This window comes from Petromyzon marinus, chromosome 16 (genome assembly GCF_048934315.1).
Source record: "Petromyzon marinus isolate PM22_M1 ecotype Great Lakes invasive population chromosome 16, UKy_Petmar_22M1.pri1.0, whole genome shotgun sequence".
Taxonomy (NCBI): domain Eukaryota; kingdom Metazoa; phylum Chordata; class Hyperoartia; order Petromyzontiformes; family Petromyzontidae; genus Petromyzon; species Petromyzon marinus.
Genome location: NC_133682.1, coordinates 6,553,642 through 6,574,573, shown reverse-complemented (window position 1 = coordinate 6,574,573; position 20,932 = coordinate 6,553,642). Strand labels below are relative to the sequence as shown.

General features: G+C 48.2%; 1 protein-coding gene across 1 annotated transcript; it reads left to right on the top strand.

Annotated features, from left to right (window-relative positions):
- The first annotated feature begins 593 nt into the window (after positions 1 to 593).
- Positions 594 to 7,979, top strand: LOC116942923 (POU domain, class 4, transcription factor 3-like). The gene is made up of 2 exons (XM_032955388.2): positions 594 to 1,371; positions 1,901 to 7,979. The coding sequence occupies exons 1-2, from the start codon at positions 1,252 to 1,254 to the stop codon at positions 2,861 to 2,863; spliced, it is 1,083 nt and encodes a 360-aa protein (XP_032811279.1). The 5' UTR covers positions 594 to 1,251; the 3' UTR covers positions 2,864 to 7,979.
- The last annotated feature ends 12,953 nt before the right edge of the window (positions 7,980 to 20,932 follow it).

The window sequence follows — 20,932 nt, the reverse complement described above, 5'->3', positions numbered from 1 at the left end:
GATGCAAATCTAATACGTACGTTTAATTACCATGATTAGCGTTATCGTGAGTCTCTAGGTAACGTAACATATTCGACCCCTCCTGCTCCATCCTCCTTCTCGCCCCCACCCCCTCCCACATCTTCCCCTCCCGCGCGGCTATAATTATCTGCCACACTTTGTAAAATATTTACGGAAAAAAAAAAACGCGAGTAAATAAATGGGACCGGGGAGTTTCGCGCCGCGCCGCGTTCGCGTTCGCGTGGTCCGAGCTACGCCGCCAACAGCCCGCCGCTCACCCACGGCACGCGTCTCCTTCTGTCTGCCGGCGACGGCAGCGCAACGTCGATTGACGTTTTTCTTTTCATTGCGACGAGAAACAACGGCGCTCGGGCACTGCGTTTTCGTTTTCATGCGAGGCTGTTTGCGAGCTGCCGATGGGGTGATGAAAGCCGGTGAGAGAGAGAGAGAGCGAGCAAGAGAACGAGAGAGAGAGAGAGTGCATGAAATTGGTCCATGTCCTTCCCTCCCAGTTTTTGGAGGGGTGTAGGAGTTTTTTTTTTAGGCTCTATTAACGGGGGTGGGGGGGGGTGACGGGGGGGGGGATGAGCCGGAGCTGGGAATTTGCATGTCCGCGCGCATGCGCAAACGCTGGCTAAAGAGGGGCCGGCCCTCCCATGAATAAGATGAGAAGAGAGAAGAACCTGGTCAGGTGTATGAATGTCGACACTCCGGCCGCGTGAGCAACAGTGAGCGCTCAGTCGCGTCCGGACCCACCACGCATTACGCAGCGGCTGACGTCCGACCAGCCCCGAGTGTGTTAGCCCGCACCGACGAGTCTCCTTAACGCGTTAGCTCGCATCTCCTCCTCTCCAACTCTCGCTCTATTCGTTCGCTTTCTCCCTCTCTCTCTCGTTCTCGATCTCTCTTGCATCGCTCGTTCTCTGTCCCACCATCCCGCCCTCCCTGTGTCACTCTCTGTCTTACCCCCCTCCCTCTCTCTCGCTCTGCCTTCCACGACTGTCTCTCGCTCTCCCACGCTCGCTCGCTCACTCTCTCTCTCAGTCACTCTCCCGGTCGTTCGCTCTCGCAGGCAGTCGTAATATATATAGGGCAGGGGGTGGGAAGGCAGCTATCACCTCGCGCGTGTTCGCGGGGCAGAGACGACGTTCACCCACCGTCGCCGGCGCTCGGCCTCTCGAAGAGCAACAGCCAGCGTCGCTGACCCGATTCCATCCAAAGAAAACCCGGTCCATGCGCGCCTAAGTCAAGATGATGTCCATGAACAGCAAGCAGCCGTTTGCCATGCACGCGGCCATGGCGGAGCCCAAGTACTCCACGTTGCACCCCAGCTCGGAGGCGATGCGGAGAGCTTGCCTGCCCACGCCGCCGGTGAGTACTGCGCGCGCGCGTTGCGTTTCGGTGCGTTGCGTTTCGTTGCGTTTCGCCTGCGGGGTCCCCGCGTGTGCCCCTGTCGCTCCCAAAACACAGGAAGCCTCGGGGAGTGGTAAGCTTTTATTTTGGCTCTTCGTGGTGGCGGTGGTGGTTGGGGGTGGGAATTTGTTGACAAAGCGCCGATATAATGATTTTTAAAGTGATTTTTATGTTTGCCGAGTAATTAGACAGTCCGCGTTAAGCGTGAATTCGTGTCATGTACAAAAATAAGCAGTGGTCGTTACTTATTTATGTGGTATTTAAGGCGGTGGGGCGCTCATTTAATCATGATAATGTTATGATTAGGGCTTTAAGGTCAATCTGGGTTGGGTTTTTGTTGTTATTACATTCTCCCCCATTACTACCAAATTCTTCTCTGATCTCACGCTGACCCCTAGATTCCACTGCTGACCGACGGCGCACGCTTTCTTTTTTCTTGTTTTTTGTTGTTGTTGTTGTTCGTATGCGACGATGCTGATGACTGCAGAGCAATATATTCGCGGGCTTGGACGAGAGCTTCTTGGCGCGCGCGGAAGCGCTCGCCGCCGTGGATATTGTCTCCCACCAGAGCAAAAACCACCACCATCACCACCACCATCACCCGCACCACCCGTTCAAGCCGGACGCCACGTACCACACGATGAACAGCGTGCCTTGCACCTCGGCGTCCAGCTCCATGCCGCTGCCGCACCCGTCCGCGCTTGGGTCCCACCACCCGCATAATCCCCATCACCCGCACCACCACCACCATCAGCACCACCAGGGGCTGGACAGCGACCTGCTGGACCACATCTCGCCGAGCCTGACGCTCGCGGGGCTCACGGGGCCCGAGTCGTCCGTCGTGCCCACGTCGGCCCACCACGCGCACATGCCCACCATGAACCACATGCATCAGGCGATGGGCATGCCGCACCACCACCCGCACGGCCTGGGCCCGCACCACGGCGGCCTCATGCCCGGCATGCCCGACACGGAGGCGGACCCTCGCGAGCTGGAGGCGTTCGCGGAGCGCTTCAAGCAGCGGCGCATCAAGCTGGGCGTCACGCAGGCCGACGTGGGCTCAGCGCTGGGCAATCTCAAAATCCCGGGCGTGGGCTCGTTGAGCCAGAGCACCATCTGCCGCTTCGAGTCGCTCACGCTGTCGCACAACAACATGATCGCGCTCAAGCCCATCCTGCAGGCGTGGCTGGAGGAGGCGGAGAAGGCGCATCGGAACAAGCAGACCAAGCCAGACCTCTTCAACGGCGGCGAGAAGAAACGCAAGCGCACGTCGATCGCCGCTCCCGAGAAGCGCTCGCTGGAGGCTTACTTCGCCGTGCAGCCGCGACCCTCGTCCGAGAAGATCGCCGCCATCGCCGAGAAGCTGGACCTCAAGAAGAACGTCGTGCGCGTGTGGTTCTGCAACCAGCGGCAGAAACAGAAACGGATGAAATTCTCGGCCGTTCACTGAGCTCCCTTCCCCGGCCGGCCGGCCGAGCGGGCGGGCAGGCGGGCTGGCAGGCGGGCTGGCAGGCGGGCGGGCGGGCGGGCGGGCGGGCTGGCGGGCTGCGTCAGGCGGGCTTGGCCCAGAGACCACAGACTCGAGCTGATCGTTGAAGAGAGCGGATTGATGCTGCGCTCTGCGGCTCGCTCGCCCTCTCGTCTCGCGAAAACCGACGCCGTCGAGTCGCGAAGACGACACGGGGACAGAGAAATCCGCGTCACTTTCTAAAACGAAAAACAAGAGAAACGCGAACTTCCCTCGAGCGGACTGGCCCCGCACTCTGTCCGATTCTTTTATGAACTCTCACGGGGGAGACGGAGAGCAATTTGTCGCTGGTGTTGTTACTTCCTCCTGCAACTACTGTTATTTATTTGTTGTTTTATTTGTGTTGTTTTTGAATCCCAGTTCCGCTTTTTCTCCATCTTCTCACCCTCCCCCCCCCCCCACACAATCTCTCTGTCTCTTCCCAAGCTATCTTAAAGTCCTTCTGTGTATTTATTTATTTGTCATCTTTAAATTTTCTCGTTAAAATTGTCGCATCCGACAGGGACACCGTGGGGGGCGAATCGATGGACTAGCTAAGAAAATTAACGAGGTCCGGAAAAAAATGTCTTTTGTTCCGCTTCGTTAAAACGCTAAAGACACGCATTTAAAAAAAAGAAAGGCATTCTTCTGACATTTCAAAACAAATATATATATAAAATATATATTTTCTCAGCACACGAAAGATATTTACAGGTTATATTAAAACAAACAAATAAAAAAAAAACGCGACACGGTATAAGACGGGCGGTGACTTGTAAGACGTGGTGGCGCTCTTGTTAAACTACTAAAAAAATAAGTATTCGCGTAAAGTTAACAACCGTGTCAATCCGTTGCAAGGCGTTGCACATGTCCGGTTCGCCGGATAGTTTCGCTATTATCATTCATATTATAATTATTGGTGTATGATTATAATTATTGTTTAAATGGATAACCTAATTGCCGCGTATGCCCGTCTTTTCTTACACGCATCGCTCCGTCTTATATCAGAGAGCAGAAAGCGTCCCCTTCCCGTGAGTGGAATGTGATCTCTGCGATGTATGCAAAATGCGCTGGGAATTTCCTTCCACAAACAAAATAAATTAACGAATACAATTGTTATACAGGTGTAATACGACCTTCCGGCATGCGCATACAATTCAACAGCAAGTATTCGCCTTCCTTTTGAACGAATAATTTTCTATACAGTAATGTACGTTTCATTTTATGCCAGCGGATTACGTGTATTGTTTTCGATACGTTAGCATTTGACGATAGCTTCTAGCAGTCAGTATACCCTTTCCACCAGTGTGCAGAAGCGGCATGTCATTTTTTTTTATTTTTGGGTGCGGTAATATGATTAAATATAACAACGACTTATTATTATTCATGTCAATGCCGTTCGCTTTAGCTCCGAAACTTTTTTGTTGTTAATGCGTGTAGTTGAAGCATCAATTAATTGTGATTCATATAAATATACGTGTATATGTACACTTAAGTTTGAAAGCTGCAATTATTTTCTTTGCTATGATAATCCTTTTCGGTAAGATCCCACGACCGCCCGGGAATGAGCAGTAGGATAACCACGCGTGGCCACAAGATATACGCGCACTTTGAAGAGTATTTTAGACCTAGCCGAGATAATTAAGTTCAGCTTTATTTGGGAATCATCATCAGTGACGATGGCAGTGTTTGTACTTTCATATACGTGGCGGCGTAACGCCTACGATTTGATTATTGTTTTGTCAGCCACCCACACTTTTAACTTAATAGAGCAGGGCCCTAATAGTTTATACCGTATATCGGATTTAACTCATTGAACAGCCTTCTGAAAACCCATGAACGAGTTCCTTTTCGATGCCACGAGCCGCGCGTAGCTCTCGACGAGACAACGATGAGCGGAGCGGTCCAGTCACACGCGGCGGCTGATTTACACGAACGTGACGGCACGGGGTGGGAAATTCGGACGAAGGGGCAGTTTGACGGCCTCCGGTAGAGAGAGAAGTTGCTTCGGTTCGGCGAACACAACGAGGGAAACGGAGGCACCACCCACCCACTGCGAATTGTTTCTAGGGCACTAACTGGGGGATATAAACAACAACAACAACCTCCCACGACCGTTCACACTTAGCAAGACAACACTTTAACACGCTTAGCTGTATATGTCAAGGTTGTTTTTTTGTTACATCTCTCATGACTGTCATTTACACAAGAAGAGCCCCATGCGCTCGTCATTAGCCAGGCCGCTTCAGTTGTTTATGAATACATTTGCTACTTATTTATTATCGGGATTTTTTTGCGTTGCTATTTATTGACGTACTTATTTATTAGCGGATTTATTTATTCACGTTTCATGTCAACCGTTTGCTCGACGTTACGCAACGGCGGGCGTTAGTGTTCCCACATCCCCTTGCACGATGAGATTCCAGGTGCACACCGAGCGGCTTACAGTCTGTGCTCATGGTTTTAACCACACACCGGCGGTATTGACATTCGTCTCAATTGCGTGCGAGTCTTAAGTTATTTGAACACTAATTATATGTTCTTCGCAAATCGGATTTCGCGAATTCGGAACGACGTGTTGATGGAATTCAGAAGCAAGCCTCAGTGAGGTGGGGGAGGGAGGGGACGTAAAATTAAAGACTTTATAAAGAGGAGTAAAAACCAATCAAGAATAATTGTGATAATAATTTCAGACGCAAACATTGGGATGAACCGCACACACACCCCCTCCCCCCCCGGGTAAATTCGAATTTAAGTCGAAATAAATAATTTTTGAAAACCACGATGATATTATATGCTTTCAATGTATCTCCTACACTTGAAGGGGATCGGTAGGGGAGTGGTTGAAACGAATCGCTGTGTGTACATATACAAAGGGAACGCCTCGAACGACCCATGGCATTTGTAAAGTTCTGTAAATTACTGTAAACTTTCACTCCTGTTTATAGAGACCCGTTCGTTATATGAGCACACGTAACCCGAAGGCATTCCAAGTGGTTTTTTTGTATATGTATACAAGTCGGCGTGCGTATGACACTTACAGATATATTGATATAGATATACGACTATTAATTTGTATCTTTCATTCCTCGACGATTGTTTTCCTTCACGTTTGCTTTATTAAGTTTACCTCTTCCATGGTTTGTGCTCAGGATTTATTATTATTGATTATTAATTTGTTGTTGTTATTTATAACGGTGAGTTTATGCGGGGGGGACGAGGGGGAGAAAGGCGTACTATGGAATTGGCTGATCATGATGTATGTTTGTATTAAAGTACAACAAAAAAAATCCAGACAAACTTAAGCAGTCGCCCGTGGAATTTTTTTTGTTTTGGGTTATGTACATTTACCCACCCCCACACTGTCGTTGTGATTGGTAAATACGTCATCGTTTTTTTTTATAATTGTAGTTTTACGATGAACCACAGCAAACATTTACATGCACTGCGTTTCTACCATACATGGCACTGTTACGATTTGAGTCAGCACAATGAACGAGTATTGAAATGATGATTTCATAAATCACGCTGTGTTATATTACGATTACATCTCGTGTATTATTACGATCATTATTCACTACTTCGAATTAAATTATTAGCGTTTGACCGTTGCCACCAAAGGACCTACAAAACACAACGCTTTGGCATGTGCTGTGTGAAATTCGTGCTGCACAGTTGTGTTTGTGTATATATGTATATCATTTATATATGCACACGCACTCACACCACACACCACACACACACACACACGCGCGCACATTGTACGGCTCGTTTAATATCGTGGGGCTTTACACAGGCATACCGGACAATCGCAGGCAACCAAATAATGTTTGGTAAAACGTTCAAATTCACTCGGGTTAAATGTAAACTTACATTGCAGCTCGTTTGAAAGTCCCCAGGTGGATTATCACATCACGGGGCGACGAACTATGGTGGTGGTGGTGGTGATTGATGGAGCCATCATCCAGCAGTGGATTGATCACGGATAATTATGGTGATGGTGGCTATGGCGATTTTTTGATACAGAACGAACAATTAAATGCGTGACACAATAAACATTCTTGGGTTATGATCGCCTTACTGCAAAGCGTATTGAAGGCATAGACACATCCATTGTGCAGTATACAGTAGATACAAAGCGTGCATTGCCTTGCTGACAGCAATCGGTTTTAGGTTGAGCACATACAAATCATGAGAGATGCATACAGGGTATAATAACCTTAAAACTTATAATAATTATCAAGCGCATGTATGTGCAGGGTAACAAGAAACGAGGAATATCTTCCGAGGGCCAAGCGGCATGAGCTGAGCACATTTACACGACTCCGTGAAGGGGTGCGGAGGGATTGAGAGTTGGTGGACGAGAGAGATTGAGGAAGGGGTGAGTGCGAGTGAAGAGGGCGGAGAGGTGGGAGTGAGGGAGTGAGTGAGTAAGGGAGCGAGCAATTGCCTTGGGAGCTGGGATTCGTGTTGGTTGGGCCCTCAGGCCTACGTGGCCTTGCCAGCCCAATCCCCAGAGACGTAACAATGACTACAAAACCATATATATAATCTGGCTGTTCAAGATATCTAATTAATCAATACATCTATTTATCTGGAAAGATAGGCGTGGCTCTCTAGTACTCAACGGCGCGCGATATATTTCAATGGCTCAACTCACTCCAAATCTAAGATTTGAAAGGCTCGTACGGAATGATAATCACCATCACCACCACCACCACCGCGATGACAGATAAGAGAGTCAGATCGGTTCGACATCTGTTGATCAAACCCTAGATCTCCAAGGCTTTTTATTCGTTCACCTTTGCGCGTGTATCGTGCGATGGCGCAAATGGCACGATCGCGCGTCCATACGCAGTGAATGTTTGTGGCGTGGCTGTCCGCTACGTGCGTGTGTTTATAACGTGTGTGGTTCATTTACAGAGATAGAGTGCGCTTATTATTTTTGTTGTTGCTGTTGTTGTTGTTACGTACGGGGGCCGTTTAAATTACTTAACGAAAGCGGATCGCGGTAGTCTAATGCGACTTTTGACACTTTGATAAAACAAACCAAAAAACATCTAGGATATCTTTCGCGTCGATATGTTATATTTATATATACTTTATATTTATATATACTTTAAACGTAGCGGCCCACCGCTTGTTCGGGGGGGAGGGGGGGGCATCAGGCGCAAACAAACATTTACGTCGTCGCTTACGGCACTTTCAAATTGCGAACATTTCACAACATTAAAAAAATCACACTTCAGTGACTGCAGTGCCCAACAACACGGCTGTTATTGTTGTTTTTGTTTTGTTTACACTCAACTTAAAAGCAATTAAAAGTTATTGTTAAAATATTAAATCGCTAACGTCACAAATAGGTGCGCTGTTACCCACCGAAATCTTATATTCGGCTCATTATTTTCTTTGTATTAACACTGCTAAATAAACACAGTTCGCAGTCAGTACCATTTTCATTCCACTGCTGGATGGGTGCACCCCACCCCTCTCTATGCAGTGCGGGGTGCGTCTGGGGAAGGAGGGGGGGTGGTGTTTTGACCATACTTCACCACGGTTCGTTGATGTCGGTTGACGAACGGCCAGAGGAATATTTACGCGGCAACTTAGAAGTACATTACAACAATGGATTTCGCTGGATATTTGGAGTGATATAATTGGGCATTAATCCACGAATGTGGGACGTTTTTTTAAACCGTGTATGCGCGTCTCGTGGTGCGTGTGTCTCATGGTGCGTGTGTGTCTCGTGGTGCGTGTGTGTGTCTCGTGGTGTGTGTGTGTCTCGTGGTGCATGTGTCTCGTGGTGCGTGTGTGTGTCTCGTGGTGTGTGTGTGTGTGTCTCGTGGTGCGTGTGTGTGTCTCGTGGTGTGTGTCTGTCTCGTGGTGCGTGTGTGTGTGTGTGTCTCGTGGTGTGTGTGTGTCTCGTGGTGCGTGTGTGTGTCTCATGGTGCGTGTGTGTCTCGTGGTGCGTGTGTGTGTGTCTCGTGGTGTGTGTGTGTGTCTCGTGGTGCGTGTGTGTGTCTCGTGGTGTGTGTGTGTCTCGTGGTGCGTGTGGGTGTGTCTCGTGGTGTGTGTGTGTCTCGTGGTGTGTGTGTCTCGTGTGTGTGTGTGTGTCTCGTGGTGTGTGTGCGTGCGTCTTGTGGTGTGTGTGTCTCGTGGTGTATGTGTGCGTCTCGTGGTGTGTGTGTCTCGTGGTGTGTGTGTGTGCGTCTCGTGGTGTGTGTGTCTCGTGGTGTGTGTGTCTCGTGGTGTGTGTGTGTGCGTCTCGTGGTGTGTGTGCGTGCGTCTCGTGGTGTGTGTGTGTCGTGGTGTGTGTCTCGTGGTGTGTGTGTCTCGTGGTGTGTGTGTGTGCGTCTCGTGGTGTGTGTGTCTCGTGGTGTGTGTGTCTCGTGGTGTGTGTGTGTGTCTCGTGGTGTGTGTGTGTGCGTCTCGTGGTGTGTGTGTGTGTGCGTGCGTCTTGTGGTGCGTGTGTGTCGCTTCAGCCACGCAGCCCGCTGAGATTCATTGCTCTCTTGCTAAACGTGGTTTTATGTTGGTGCAGTGTTTGTTTATTTGTGTATGTGTGTTGATGTGTGCGTGCGTATTTTTATGTTTACACGTGTATTCGCGTGCTTATTTTATGTATGTGTATATATTTTGATGTGTACGCGTTTATGTCTCTTTGTGTGCTCGCTAACAGTACTTGCCCCAACAGTCTATGAAGGCTATATCGGGGAGCTTTGTCCTTATATGTTTGTGTATACGCGCATTAGAGTAGTTGGTTTTAGGATATGAATATACTTCTAATATTGTGTATGTGTCTGTGTGTAATTTTGTGTTGCGTATGTTTAAAAATATATAATTGTATGGGTGAGTGCATATTTGTTTGTGTATAATTGTGTATTTGTCGGCAATTACTCTTGTAGTAACGTCTTTGCGTGAGCATAAAAAAACTGGGCCTGTTCCGTGACCTATCAGCGAATCTTCAACGTGACCACATGGCCTCAAAGTGCACCTAGCCTGGCACAACTGCGGTCACATAACAGCGCCAGACGATTGTTATATATGTTGGAACGGTAGCGTAACGGTTAATCCGGTGCACTACGAACCCCGCTCATCTAAGTTCGATTCCCGCTCATGGCCAACACCAGTCACGGGTCCTGGGCCCTCCTCTAGATCTACTCAGCCTCAAACGAGCACCTGGTGCGGTGTGTAAACATCGCCACGTGGGAGACAAAGGCGGTCGGGCGTGGTGCTGGCCACCCACCCCCTCGTGTGCCGCGCCGACCTCCATAGGTGCTGATGGCTAACAGCACTTGCCCCAACAGTCTGTTAAGGTTATACGGGGGATCTTTGGTTGTGTTTGTGCTGTGGTGCACATTTGGGCGTACAGTGTGTCAATAGGCGTACGCGTGTATTTGTGTATTGACCCAACAATCTGTGTCTATACGGGGGATCTTTGTAGCTGTGCGTATTTATGTATATGTGTGTATCTGTATTTATGTCCTTATTTGTTTTTGTATGCGTGTACGTTTTGACGTGTATCTATGCGTGTTTGTATTTATATGATTCTATGTGTGTGTGTGTTGATGCGTGTTTGTGTTTATTATGGACGGTTGTATTTAGAATTGTGTGTTCTTGTCTCTCTACGTGTGTATTTGTGTATATATGTCTTTGTCTGTGTGCAGCGGTAGTGTAGCGAGTTAGCGCGCCGGGCTCCGAACCCGGTGATCCGAGTTCGATTGTCGCCACCAGTGACGATTACCCGAAGCCCGTGGGGAGCCTGGTTCTGACCCCACCCGGTGTACGCCGTGCCGACCTTCATAGGCGCTCGCAAACACCGCTTACCCCAACATTCTGTTCAAAGGGCTACCACGGGAGATCTTTGCCTATGCGTGCCGTAGCAATTCGACGCGCCCTCTCGTTCGCGTCCAATGACTGCTGACACTTCGAGGCCCCAGACCGAGGGCTCAGTAAGCCGGCATTGTTGAGTGGCGAGGCGACGCCAAAGACGGTGACACTTCGACAGCCAAATAACCTGAGGATGAATGCGTCGAGCTCCTTGTGGGTCTTACACGGGTCGCTGAGATAGTCCGTTAGCGTGGCTAATAAACATTAACGCGTGCAAGCGGCGAGAGCGAAGTTTCGTTTCATACGCGCGCGCGCGCGCGCGCACACGCGCGCTATTTAATTGACATCACAAACGCAATTCATTAGCGTGTATTAGCGCGCATCATTTGGCGGTTGATTGCATTTAGCTGACATTATTGCAGACAGGAGGCAGACATATACAGACGCATAAAGGCAAATTACCCCCCCCCCCCCCACCCCATTATATCCTTAACACCTTAACATACTTATTGGGCAAGTGCTGTTTGCGAGCACCTATGAAGACCGGTACGATGCACGAGGCGCTGGGTGGTCAGCAGCACGCCCGGCCACTTTTGTTTCCGCAGTGGTGTTGTTTCTCACATCTCACCGGCTACCCATTTTAAGCCTGAGTCGATCGAAGGGGGAGGCTCCGGACCGGTTTCGATAATCGTCACTTGTGTTGGCTGTGAGCGAGAATCGAACCCGGGTTGCAAGGTTCGGTAGCAGCAGCGTGCTCACCACTGCTCCCCACAAAGACACCTACACACATATGCAGCATTTATACACACGTATATAACGAGGATTAATTAAAGCCTGGCCTGTTCGGGTTGGGGATCCGGAATACATTTACTCACCCGGCACACCACATCCAGTATAATATATACGCCTTGCTGTGCATGGGCTGTAGTTATTTACTAGTCGCGTGTCCCCTCCCCGTTCTCGACTCGGAAAAAAATATTAAGTTGGAAATTAAGTCCCTATATTTATACGTGGATATATATATAGTCTATACAGTACACACACACACGCACTTACACTCACCACATTTACGAATACACCCAGCATCAGATGTAAGATATTCAGAGAAGATGCCGAGCGCTATGTTAGATTTACGCACGATTGAATTGTGATTATTATAGGATAAAATAATGATAGCAATACTACAAAATAAATACACATACATTAAGAAATTACTTTTTTTTATTCTTCTTCCAAACAATTATGTCACTATCCACTGCTGGACTATACTGAGCTTAATTTGTCACTGAATATTTTCCCGAGGCTGGTCCGTATAGTCTGGAGTAGGCGACACGCGATTAGAAAGTAGTAAGCAGACAGTCAATAGCGACAGTCAACCTGGAAGTGGTGTGCCGGGTTGCGGAAATATTTTCTGGTTTACCGACCCGAAAAAAATCCGGCTGAATTGAATCATTGTACTGTGTGTGTATATATAAAATGTACATGATTATAACATGGGAATACATTTATATAAATATATGGTTTTATATATGTATATTAATTAATGTGTAGACCTACTAAACGTAAAGTGCGCGTGCGTGAGCGAGTGGCATTCACGCTCCGTTCGCTAAGCATGGGGGGGGGGGGGGGGGGTGGTGCCGATCGCGACTTGAAGAAGTCATTGAACGTCAACAAATCAATTTCCTCGCGACTCAACTAGCGACCCTTGGGGTGGCGCAGAGGGTGTCGCACCATTAACTCATCACCAGCGTGAAGCGTGTGAGTGTGGAACGGTGGAATGGGTGGGGGGGGGGGGGTATGGAGCGGTAGTGGAGTGGTGAGCGCACTGCGCTACGAACCCGGCGACCCCCCCTCCCCCTCCCCCAGTTCGATTCAAGGCCAACATCGGCAATTAATACAAGGGACCTGTTCTAGGCCGACTCGGCCTTCAATGATCAATCTGATCTGGTGCGTAAACATCAGTTCTGGAGAGACAAAGGCGGAAACCCACCCCCGCGTGTGTGTCGTGCCGGCCTTCATATGTGCTCGAGAACAGCGTCTTCCCTAAAAGTCTGTTGACGCTATACGGATGATCTTTATATTTTTTTTATGTGTGAACGTATAACGCATGTGTCGACATATGTGAGCATGTGTGTGTATGTACGCGATTGTGTGCGCTTGTGTGAAGTGGATTAAGGCTGAGGATGGGATGAGAAGGTACGGGATAGCAGCAGCAACAACAACAACAAGCGCCATCAACAAAGGTGACGTCAACACATCGCGTGTGCCAGGCTGGGTGTACTATGCGGTACGGGACGGGCACGCGTGCCGACGAGACACTCACTCAACCCACCTACCCACCCATCCGTGCCCTCCCCGAGCCTCCCACGCCAAGAGGAGACCTCTTCTTTCGCAAAGTAAAACTCTCAGAAGTTAGAATAACGACAAGGGACTGAAACTTTAAAGCAACGGGCGGTGTTGCTACAAACTGTACCAATGTGATACGGCAGAACTTGCAGGGGGCAGGGATTACATTCTCACTGAATATTTCCCGGATCTCTGGCACAGCTAGAGTAGGCGCGTGACTATACCACGACTCCCTGGCGCATGCGACAATATTAGCAGTGGTGTATACTGGATGTGGTGTGCCGGTCCTAGATAGACCGGATTGAAATTAAGTTCTTGTTTGTAAATGAGCAACTAAAGAGGTGCATCGTAAACAATTAATACAATGTCATGACTCTCATAAGATATGGAAAGCCGTTTTAAGTCATTACCTTTGACGTGCATTGATCATAGTTTTAGAGATGCTTTTGTTCCGTGAAAAAGTAACTTTTTTATTTCGCATCACAAAAACCGTCATATGACCTCAGAGACGCGTTAATTTATGATTTAATTTCAAAACCGTGAGCGGTTAGCGGCAGCTTGGGGGAAAGCCTTAATCCAGCTTGAGAGATCATGGCTGATGATGATCGTGATAATACTCGATCCTATTCGTCACAGGAGCGGCAGCTGATGATTTAATTGCTATGATCTTGTTTTAAATTAATTATAGTGTAATAAAATTTTATTGTAAAGATCAATGATTCATCCGCAAATACACGTGCGTACGAAACACGCACAGTACAGTAAAACCTTGGATTGCGAGCATAATTCGTTCCGGAAACGTGTTTGTAATCCAAAGCACTCGTATATCAAAGCACTCGTATATCAGTTGTGATCACGTGACGCTCGGCAGTACAAAGCGTATACGTGTTACTCGTATTGCAAGACCCTCGCTCGTTTATCAAATTCATATTTATTTAAACATTTTGCTCGTCTTGCGAAACACTCGCAGACCAAGTTACTCGCAATCCAAGGTTTTACTGTACTATAGTTAATCATCGCAAGGCATTATAGATGTCGCGTTAAAGGCACCAATGGGTTGATATCATGAAGATTTCAACATATTTTGCACAACGTTGTAGTTTTTTTTGAATTGTAGTAAATTAATAACACAACGTGACTGTTTACATTATTACTCGTGACAAATGGAGAATATCAACATTTAGAATTATTGATTATATATAGTGCGTGCGTGTGTGAATGTACGTGTGTGAATTTAAAACTATACACTGCTAGAACAAGTGTAATTTATGGAGTGTATATCGAGGGCGATCAATATTTTCAGTGATCATAATTCAGTATTAACAATTACGCTTGTAATCATTCTGATTTTTCAGCATTGTGATATCTGACATGAACAAAAAACGAACCGATCAAAACCCCTTTAACATCAGTGGAAAATTACACTCGCTTAATTTTAAGTCGGTACACACTCAAAGTACAACTTTACACCTTACGCTACTGTGTTTCTACATCGCTATAGAATTCTCAAAACTTTTTCACTCGTTCTCGTCAGGCATGTTTACGTGAGACATACACACACACATAAAGAATAGTGCGTGTGTGCGTACGACACACGTGTAAAACTCACACAGGGGCACTGATAATATAATTGCACCTTCAATACGTTATAATTTCATATATATAGCTACAACTGCGTCAATATGTAATTATATATTTTCTCGTCTCGTGGTAAACATGTAAAACATCATGTCGTTGGACGAGGAATATGGGACCATCCATAAAGTAGGTACGCATGGAGGGGGGATGGGGATGTTAACCTAAACTCGTTCGCCTGTGTATGGGGGGGGGGGGGGTCTACTAACAATGTGCGCATAGGAAATGGGGGGCGGGGGGGTGAAGCCTCGATAATAATTTGTCTACAATAGCCTTCAAATGAGTTAGATAGTCCGGCGGCGTGGACTATCTGTTTGCTTAAACACTTTAATATTACTAATCCTTGATCGTTTCTGCGTGGATTAAATATCGGCCGTTCTATAGGATTCGGGGGGGGGGCGGGGGGGGGCGTCAGGTGAACGTACGCAGGTGGGTGGGGGGGGGTGTTAAAAGTTCGCGTGCGTACAGGGAGGGGGGAGGAGGGGTCAAGTTTTGACAGATTTTTGCATACCTACTAAATGTATGGCCCCGATCTCTTTCATGCTATCTTAAATTCGTTCATATAAAACATACATGGGAAGACGTGTAGAACTGAATTCACCTTTTGATATGTTTTACGCGTAAAAGCGAAAGGAGCGTGAATCAAAATCGCACTTTTGCTCCCCGTTTCACGTTTGTAATCAGCCGCATTCGTTTAAACAATCCCGGGCATGCACGGTAATTGGAGACACGAGTTTTCCAGTTATAATTTTCATTGACACCTATAACAATGACAAATTAAAATGCATATCACGCTCACTTATAGTCCCACACGATAAATTGCGCGTTTGTAATTAAAACACGTGAAACAAACAACAACAACAAAAACAACAACAATACCCCATCAGCAATTAAGAGTCCAGAGTTGATACCGCACACGGCGTGTCAAGCTGTAGCCCAGGACAATCCGGGAGGACGTTTTAACGGTGGCTCGTAGAGGGCCCAACATCCAGCACTGGATTCACACACACGCGGCCAAGAGAGGTACCGACTATCACGATCGACACGAGACGCACGCCGCTCGCAGACGCAAGAGCCTCGTGTACGGGGTATAGTCGGGAAGAATGTACACCTGGATGCTATAGGGATCGTTCTCCTCTTCCGAGCGGGGCTCACACGCGAGCGGGTGGCCAGCGCCTCTCTCCCCCCCCCCCCCCCGAGCGCGATACGCGACGCGACACGGGGGGGGGGGGGGGGTAGGCGCTCTGCCAGGCCGTCAGTAAATTAAAGGCAGCCATCAAAATTAATAAAGTCGGAATTGACTAATTAATGGCTAAGTAACCGGTGATTATCAGAGCGAGGGGTTGCGGATCGCCGGGCCAAGCGGTGGTGGAGAAATGGGCCATCAACAAACCCGCCGGGTGCTCTGATCCGTTCGGCTCCCCTCCCCTTGTCTCAACATCCCCTCGCCTCCCTCCTTCCCTCCATCCCTCCCCTACCTCCCTCCCTCGCTCCACCCCTCCATCACTCCCACATTTCCCTCCCTCTGGCTCATCTCTGTGGCCCCATCGCCCTGTGCGCGCATGCAAATGGAATGCAAACAAAAGTGCTGATTGCCTTCGTGTTTGATGCTGAAATTGAACGCTGCATACGTGCATATAATATGCATGCATGTACATGCGTGTTCGCTCATATGTATTGTGTGGGCGTGATGTGTTGGCTGAGCATATTATAGTAGGGGGACTCTATATATGTATGTATTTATGAAATGAATTATTGTTGACGCGCAGGTGTGCGAATATCACACGGAGTGCATGTAAGTGCAATTTTAGCGTCAGATCCATAGCATCATCATCATCAAGATGAGCCATTGTCAAGTTTCAAGTTTATTTTGTTTAACCAGGCGAGAACTCAAGACACCCAGCAGTGACCTGGGGACATTCGTGTGCCGTAGGGGGCTGTGACTGCTGCTGCTGCTGCTGATGATGCTGCTGATGATGCTGATGCTGCTGCTGATGCTGCTGCTGATGCTGCTGATGATGCTGCTGATGCTGCTGATGCTGCTGCTGCGTATAAGGCTCGACTGACGAGTCAGTTAGTTGTCGAGTGCCTTTTTGAATCTGTAAGAACAAAAACCAAACACGTGGACCCTGCGAATGACACCGGGCAGTTATAATCTGGAAATATGAAACGCGCAGAGTCGCGACGAGCGGGTGTTCACGCGCTCATCGTCAGCACCAGGTGACCACCCAATGGGGTCTACCGCCGGATCAGCAGCGGCAGCGCCTTCTGGCTGCTCGCCATCGAACAATGACGGCGGTCACCGCGGCCGTCTGGAACGCTCTTCCTTCGGATGTTAGGAAGGTGCTGGAGCTATGCACTTTTGAATCATATAGATTTGACAAAAATAATAGCTTTAGAGCTGCGTTTTGCGTTTAGTTTGTCGTCCTTCCCCCGGTACCTCTGATTAGCACGGTTGGCTACGTACGGTGGGAAAGAAGTTCAACATAGAGCCACTGCTGGACGAAGGCGACAATACCTCGCGAATCTTCGAACCTTTATCAGAAGAATACAACCTTGTTGAATCGGAGAGACATCAACTTAGGCTGTAGCTGACATCAGTGAGCGTGAGAAGGCAAGGGGAGATCGGGTTTGTACGTGTGTGGTGTTAACGGTAACTGTATTCTGAGATGGAGTAGATACAAAAGACAAGGCAAAGATCCCCCGAATAACCTTAACAGACTGTTCGAGCAAGTGCTGTTAGCGAGCACCTATCAAGGCCGGCACGGCACACGAGGGAGGTGAGGGGCCAGCACCACGCCCGGCCGCCTTTGTCTCCCCAGTGGCGATGTTTACACATCGCACCAGGTACTCATTTGAGGCTGAGTCGACCTAGGGGAGGCCCCAGACTAGTTCAGATAATCGTCACTGGTCTTGGCCGTGAGCGGGAATCGAACTCGGGAAGGCCGGGTTCGTAGCGCAGCGTAGCGCTAACCACTACACCATCGATCCCCACACTCACAATCATAGGTTCGCCAGTGTAAACCACCGAATGAGAATCGTTCATTTTAAAACGCTGCAACGGGGTTACATTATGCACACAAAACACACATTCATTTGTACATTATATATCGCTAATAGTTCACGACGCATGATGGTGATTCATAGCACCCACGCACAACACAGTGTACACAACGATGCTTCACAAGACAACGGCACATCGTGCCTTATGGGAATGACACAAAGAGCGCATTGTTTTTTGGGCTGCACTCATGCACAGAGTTCAGTTGCCACTATCAGGCATTGTCTATCCACTGCTGGATGAAAACCTCCCCGCGATGTCGCCATCCCCCGGGGTTCGCGCGATGCCGCGATTGTATGTCCATTCTTCACTCTCAAACGCTCCAAACAGTATACTCTACAGTATATCATGCATACAGTATATCTACATTGATATGTAGGCTCTCTCGTTTACGTGCAGTTAATGTACACTGTATATATCGTACATAAACTTAAAAGTCAGTTCATCAGTCCCTTAACGTGTGTGTAATATAATACAGGGTGCGCTTGCGTGTGTGTGTGTGTGTGCAAATGCAGGGTGGCCCAAAAGTCAGGACACATGGGGTTCTTTAATTTATTTTAACACTGGCATTAAAACATTTGAATTGTTAATTCTTTAAGTTAATATTTTATCGATTATCATTCTTCCTGTGGGGGAGGGTGGTCACCTCCCATCCGTCGTTTGCAAAAGTCGACGAAGAACCCTGAATTAATTGAGACAAACGTAATTGATGAATGTTTAAAGATCACAAGTGTAATCTTGTTTTGATTAAATCCTAAATTCACTTCCAGCGAGAATCCATGGATGCACTGATGCTAATGGGAGTGCGTCTGAGCATGTGTGAATGCGGTTTGAATGAAACACCCCCATATCATTTGTTAAAATAAATATAATAACCCTATGTGTCCTGAATTTTGGGCCACCCAGTATATGTGCGGTGCGAACTGTAACGTGTATAGGGACAACGAGCTGCGAACAGTCCCTACAAAATAAATCCAAGTCACACTCAATCTACAAACTCGTGAAGGCTTCTTCAAAGTCACGTCGGTCATGGGGTTAGGAGGGCGAGTGGATGGGTGACCATACTTCACCGCCCTGGTCATTGCGGGCAAAAGGTGGTTGGGGGAGTCTTGTTCTGGACATGCTGGACATCTGTGAAAACGAGCTTCTTAGCTCGTTGGATTCCTCCAGTTTAAATAAAGATTATAATAATAGATTATTATTCTGGACGCGTTCTGACATCACTGGCCACTGGTGTTGGCCGTGACCGTGACTCGAACTCGCGTCGTCTCTTGGTTCCACAGGGCGCAGTGCCATCGCGCTAAGCCAACTCTACCATGGACTGCGTCGATGCGCGGTAGCGAGATGTTAACTACCTCGCTAGGTATACAGGAGATCCTGTGCTCGATCTCTATCCTGAGCGCCTGTATATTTGGAGTTTGCATAGTCTCCCCGTGGTCGCGTGGATTGTTCTCAGGGACCTCCCGGGTTTTCCCTCCGCATTTAGAATCAGCATCACGCGTTTCGTGCATTGGCTGCTGTACATTTCCGCACGATAGGCCACTTCGTTGAGCTATCATTTGTTACCAGTTGGCTTCTGAAAAGAGGTATATAGCTCAGTGGGACTGACCTGGTTTAAAAAAAAGAGTTTAGTTCATGACGTCGCGTAGTTAATAGAAGATAACAAACTAAAACGTCTGCTAGGGTCATCTTACATACCATTCACTCACACTCATTGACACGCTTCATACAAAGTGCAGAAATAACACGCAAATATATATATATAACAGACAACGTGCGGGGTTGTTGATCTCGCGACGAGCAGTGGGAACGGCGTACAAGAGGAGAGGAATGCCGAGGAAGCCGTGTTCCCATCGCCGCCAAATGGAAGCGATGTTGATCAGCAACTCGAATCATCATCATCATCATCCTTAAATACATCGCGCGTGCCGAGATGAAATTTTAATGAAATCGGGGACTTTTTCGGAGCGGAGGACGACCGCCGAAAGAATATTTTAACTCGAACATTATCACTTGGAAATCCCACATCAAAGGGCTGGCCGTGCCCTTTTCCTGCGAGCGCGCGTTGAGCCCTATTGCGTGGTACTTAACATTATAGGGGTGCTGCTGCTGTTGCTGCTGCTGGCAGTGGGTTCATTATGCACGGACGCGCGCACGATACAATACGCGGGCCTAATCGCAACCAAATTATGGTGATGTTCGAACAGCGCGCTTGTGCCAAGCTCGGTGGGAGAAGAAAAAAAACCGACAAATATCCACGGTGTAGCCTTAACAGAATGTCGGGGGCAAGTGCTGTTAGCGAGCACCTATGAAGGCCTGCACGGCACACGAGGGGGTGGGTGGCCAGCACCAAGCCCGGCCGCCTTTGTCTCCCTATTGACAATGTTAACACACCATTAGAACCTCCTGGTACTAATTTGAGGCTGAGTCGACCTGTCTCCCTATTGACAATGTTAACACACCATTAGAACCTCCTGGTACTAATTTGAGGCTGAGTCGACCTAGGGGAGGCCCAGGACCGGTTCAGATAATCGTCACTGATGTTGGCCGTGAGCGGGAATCGAACTCGGGTCGCCGGGTTCGTAGCGCGAGGCGCTAACCGCTACACTACCGCTCCCCATAAGCTCGGTGCACACACACACGCGCGCAAAACACTAAACGCACGCAAGTACATTCACTTCTTGTGCATTGGCCAGCCGTGATAGATGTATTCTTTTGTTTTGTTTTTAATCAAGTAAACATTAAACGTAGCTTACGCAAGCACGCCAGCCCTCTAAAGAGAATTAACACATATGCACACACGTGCAGTGCACACAAACACGTGGACTCCTCGTGCAGGGGAAACGTGGTGGATGTATTTCTTGATTTGATCGTAAACATTCAACATCACTTTGCACTCAAACACAGGCAGAGACAAAGATCCCCCCGTATAGCCTGAGCAGACTGTAACGGGCAAGTGCACACACAACGTATTCACGACCACTTCGTGTGCAGGGAACGGCGTGCAGGGAAAACGTGATGGATCTTTATTTATAAACATATCATTTTAGTTCTAAACATGCAAACAAGCACATCACTACTCACGCACTCACGGACCTACCGAAAATTACACACAGACACGTACGCGCACGCACAGACAC